A 4426-nucleotide genomic window follows, 5' to 3' on the forward strand; every position below is an offset into this window, starting at 1 on the left:
ACACACACACACACACTGTTACATCTACCTCATTTAGTTCTGTGCTCATCATCTACGTGTTTCCGCAAAATGCATGTTTGCTGGAGTAAATATAGCATAGAGCCAGCAAACTACTGCACACGAGTGAGTGTCAGACACAGACTTCAGTGAAGAGTTCTATCTAAACTTTCCCCTCTGCTGCTCGGACTTAATAACAGAGGAATAAGACTCTTTTTGCGCCATGATCAACTCGGCGGCGACAACTTTATTGACCGAATTACTCTTAGGATTTGTTCGCCTTCAGTCTTAACGTAAATTAGGAATTAATGGGCACACATGAAGACCATCAGCACACAGTGACAGTCGGGGGCGCAGCTGTGGCACCCCTCTTGGCAGATTTAAGACAATGATACACGGTCAATATTCTGGAGCCGAGTAAAGCACTCAGTTAGGCACTGAGGAGCAGTTTTAATGGAGCTAACACCTGTATTTAAAAGGAAAATCTTCTTAACAGGAGAATCGGTTTTGCAAGTTGAAGGCAAAATAAGATGTATTTTTACCATCATGACTAACCTAGATTAATCTTAATCTAATGTCACACTTAAAAACCTGCTGCTGTGGAGATATTCTCATTGGTCGGGGTAAACCTCTGAGGAAAAAGTCAAAAATATCTCTTTTTTTTTTCTGGGAAAGTATAATGCCAGCGTGTTCCGTAGCGGCGGGGGTGAGGAAGCTCGCTTTAATTGGGTACATGTGGCAAATGAAGCAGCAGGTACAGCGCTGAATGTCTGTCAGCTGATGATCAAACGCGGCCGGTAGCGTGGCAAGTGCTGCGGCAGACACGTCCCGAGGATGAGTGAGCGAGGCCAACTACAAATGGGTTATATGCACGCAAGTTCCCATACGTCCCAGCATGCCGGCTGTATGGGAACTAACTAATGCCAGGATGGACAACTTCTTCTTAGAATCCTCTGATGTTCAGGGCAAAGGGAGGACGATGCACGTTCCATTTTGATTCAATGATAACCAAACCACACCCCGATATTGACGGATAACTCATTAGTTCTGCTCCTGTCAGACTAAAACTCAAACCCTCCAGTCAGACCCACCGCCCAACCAACCACCTCCCCCCCTTTCTTCCTCCCCTGATTGTCTCTTCCCCTCATCTGCTCCCTTTCTTCACACAGTGCAGGAGCAGATGACTCCCTCTCCTGTTGCTAATCCCTGTTTGAATTAAGACCACGGGGACGCCGGCGTGCTCCTGAACTGTGGAAATCCATTAGCGTCAGTGTCAACGCGGGGCCGCTGTCTGCTCATTACGGCCTGAGTGTCTCGCTGACTGAGGATCTCAGGGCCTGCTACATGCTGACGGACACTAAAGCTGGAGCTGCGCAACCACTGTCTCCACATTGCCTCAGGGAGAAGGCAGCGAGGGAGGGAGGGAGGGAGGGAGGAGCACGCCCTCTCCCCCTCCCCCTCCTCCTCCTGTGTCATTCAGTGACGCTCAGAAAAGCCAGCTCACTTTTTGTTTTTACCCTGAAGGCGCCCGATGATCACCCATGATGCTCTGAGAGTTGAGTCACAGCTGTAATGATCACATTAAACAATGATTCAGTTTCTTATAGATTCTTAAATATTTAAAGCATCTACAGAAATATTCATGGAGAGTCCAGAGGCAGAAACTCTCACTCAAAGGACCAGTGTGAAGGATTTAGTGGCATCTAGTGGTGAAGTTGCAGATTGCATCCTTTTTGAATACAGAAAAGACAATCTATGGTTGCCAGATCCCCCTGAAACACATCTCTCTCTCTGTTTAATTTACAGAGGTTGTTTTTTTAAATGAATGAAGCCAGAACAAACATCCATTACTGGCTGTAACAGCAGTGGCAGCATACAGTGGTGGAGCATAGAGACTGAAAACACAAAGAGAAACTCACCCAAATGCATCCAGAGGAATAAAACCTCTCCTTACCCTCCAACAGCCTCGTGGTGTCGGTGTCACCCAGCGGGACGTAGCATTGAGCCACAGCTAATAGTGGCTACTAAACAAAGTGACATCATCGGGCGTCCTGATGGCTCACCTGGTGGAGCTGGTGCCCCAGGTACAAAGGCTCAATAAAGAATTACAGGATATAAAAACAACACCTGAGAAATCGCCAAATTCAGACTTTCAGAACAATTTTATTATGTTTTTATAAGAGAAGAGAAACAAAAATAGACAGTAAACCAGCTAGAAAAAGGAAATCTGAAATAAATACAGTGGATCAACTGGGCTCAGATCAGTTTGGTTCGCAGATTCAATAAAAATCCACGAGTTTTGGTTTGATTACTTTGTTTTAGTAAAAGCGGCGAGCTGTGTTTGAGACATCAGTGCAGTCAGAACAGCAGGAACTGATGGAGCAGTGTCAGTGTGTCTGTCTCACACCGTCTTCTCCGTGCTCACACTCGTCTGAGCGGCGGCGGTGGCGTTGGTGTACGTGGGGACGCTGTACTTGGTGAGGACAGATTTAAACTGCTCCAGTGTGGCGTCTGTTCGGACCCCCGTCGGGTCGAAGTGAGTCCGGCTCACCCTGAAGCCGGCCTCCGTCAGGTACTGAAGGAACTTGTTCAACCTGTGCAAAGAAATTATTTTTATTTCGTAAATGTTTTTAGACAGAAAACAAATCATACCTATAATTATATCAGCACATATATATAAAATGGAATAACATTAAATATATAAAGAGACATTGGAGAACATTTTCACCATTTTCTGACCAATCAATCAATTTAGAAAATAATCATCAGATTTATCAATAATGCAAATAATCGTTGCAGCCCTAAAGAGGAAGTAACATCAAATGAGCCTATTAGGTACCAAAGATGCTCACAGCTCATTACAGTGGACTACGGTCGTTTTCTTGATTAATCGATTGGTTGTTTGGGCCATAAAATGTCAGAAAGAGAAGCTACAAACAGAGAATCTGAGAGTCCAAACAATGAATTGATTACAATCAGTCGGCGATTAATTAAATAGTTGACGCAGTTCTGGCGCTGCCTTCCTGGACAGTCCACTACTGGCCGCACACACCAGAGAAAGAGGTCAGAGGTCACTTACTTGGGCATGTTCATGCCTCTGATGCTGTGTCTGTGGATGCTGTAGTAGAAGGGCGGGTGCTCCAGGGACACGTCAGACTTCATCTTCTTCACTACGTTCCCCGACTCGTCTCCCGTCTTTCTTTTCCCTGCAGAGAGAACCCGAACGTTAGCCCTGAACAGAGAGCTCAACTCAGAAGGATTCCTGTCAAACTCTGAAACTCTGCAGCACAGTTTTTAGGGAGAGCCTCACAGATTTGTCTCCGTTAGAGGGTGAGAGAGTCAGTGTCAGTATGATGCCACACTGAGCTGTAACAGGGTGCTGTACGCCTGCTCTCTCACTATGTTTGGCTTCAGGTCGGTACCATCCTCTCTCTATCGCCCTCTGGTGGCTGACTGCAGTACAGCTCATAAAGTCCTTTTAGGCAGTTATCACGCTGATGTTTGTTCAAGTGTTCATTTTTATCATCAGTTTGGTTTTAATCAGTTATTTGAAGATATAAAAAGGGGTTTTGCTGAGTCCATTTCTGCACAGTGGGAGTAAGAGGAGTCGTCCTGCGTTTATATGCCGATGGTCGGTGATTTTGGTGAAACCGGATCATATTTTATGGAGAAAATCTATTATATATGTGATAATGAACCTGGAAAGAACCTGTTCATTACAGAGCTTTGTATAAAAACTGTGACGGACTCACCGGACTGATCAGCGGGGCCCGAGTCCTCTCCGATCTGTAACGTCTTAATAACGACTCCACACTCCACTGCAGAGAGGGAATATTCTGTTAACACGGGTTTCATCACATATTTATGGAATATAAAACACATAAGATAAAAACTGAGCCTTGATAATAAAACATAATCATTAAATAAAGTCTTAATTATGATAGAAAGTTATATTTATGATACTAAAAGTCAAATTATCAATAAAAAGCCGAAATTATGAGATAAAATAATTAGCAAAATTAGAAAATAATGTGAAAACTTGATAATACAAGTTCATGTTAAGTAAAAACTTATGAGATAAAGTTGTAATTAGGAATAATTAGCATGATTTTGTCGGACTTTACCCTGGTTGGTGAGAGCGGACGGTCCGTGGACTAAAGACTTGAGCGTGGTGCAGTCGGACTCGCAGATGAGAGTTTTGACGAGCGGCTGGATGTCGTCCATACTGTGCTGCACCGCCGCCGACAGCATCCTCCTCAGGAAGCCCGTGTTAAACAGCGGGCCACACCTGGACACACACACACACACACACGTGAGGACACACACACACACACACACACACACACAGGTGAGGACACACACACACACACACACACACACACACACACAGGTGAGGACACACACACACACACACACACACACACACACA

The 4426-nt window shown here is 44.9% G+C and overlaps 2 protein-coding genes across 2 annotated transcripts in view; one reads left to right on the forward strand and one right to left on the reverse strand.

The window, feature by feature from the left end:
• The window catches only part of trmt1l (tRNA methyltransferase 1-like), a 6368-nt gene extending 4373 nt beyond the window's left edge, over positions 1-1995 (forward strand). The window contains exon 8 of the mRNA XM_035653520.1: positions 1962-1995. Coding sequence (XP_035509413.1) covers positions 1962-1995 — 34 coding nt within the window. The remainder of the gene's footprint in view (positions 1-1961) is intronic.
• A 145-nt stretch (positions 1996-2140) lies between these two features.
• LOC118321413 (TRMT1-like protein) lies at positions 2141-4290 on the reverse strand. The gene is made up of 4 exons (XM_035652713.1): positions 4122-4290; positions 3750-3815; positions 3077-3203; positions 2141-2591 (listed from the first exon to the last, which is right to left on the reverse strand). Exons 1-4 carry the CDS (start codon positions 4246-4248, stop codon positions 2399-2401), a joined length of 513 nt encoding a protein of 170 aa, XP_035508606.1. The 5' UTR covers positions 4249-4290; the 3' UTR covers positions 2141-2398.
• Positions 4291-4426: the final 136 nt, after the last annotated feature.

The sequence above is a fragment of the Morone saxatilis genome, unplaced genomic scaffold, assembly GCF_004916995.1.
Source record: "Morone saxatilis isolate NCDOM2014 unplaced genomic scaffold, NCSU_SB_2.0 Contig12, whole genome shotgun sequence".
NCBI classification, from domain to species: Eukaryota; Metazoa; Chordata; class Actinopteri; family Moronidae; genus Morone; species Morone saxatilis.

What these genes read in the sequence shown, in the direction of transcription:
- LOC118321413 (XM_035652713.1), bottom strand. Translation starts at nt 4,248, where the DNA reads ATGCTGTCGGCGGCGGTGCAGCACAGTATGGACGACATCCAGCCGCTC. An exon ending in GGGCCCCGCTGATCAGTCCG is followed by an intron (nt 3,204 to 3,749) that starts GTGAGTCCGTCA and finishes TTCTCTCTGCAG; the next exon opens with GGAAAAGAAAGACGGGAGAC. An exon ending in AGAGGCATGAACATGCCCAA is followed by an intron (nt 2,592 to 3,076) that starts GTAAGTGACCTC and finishes TTCTTTGCACAG; the next exon opens with GTTGAACAAGTTCCTTCAGT.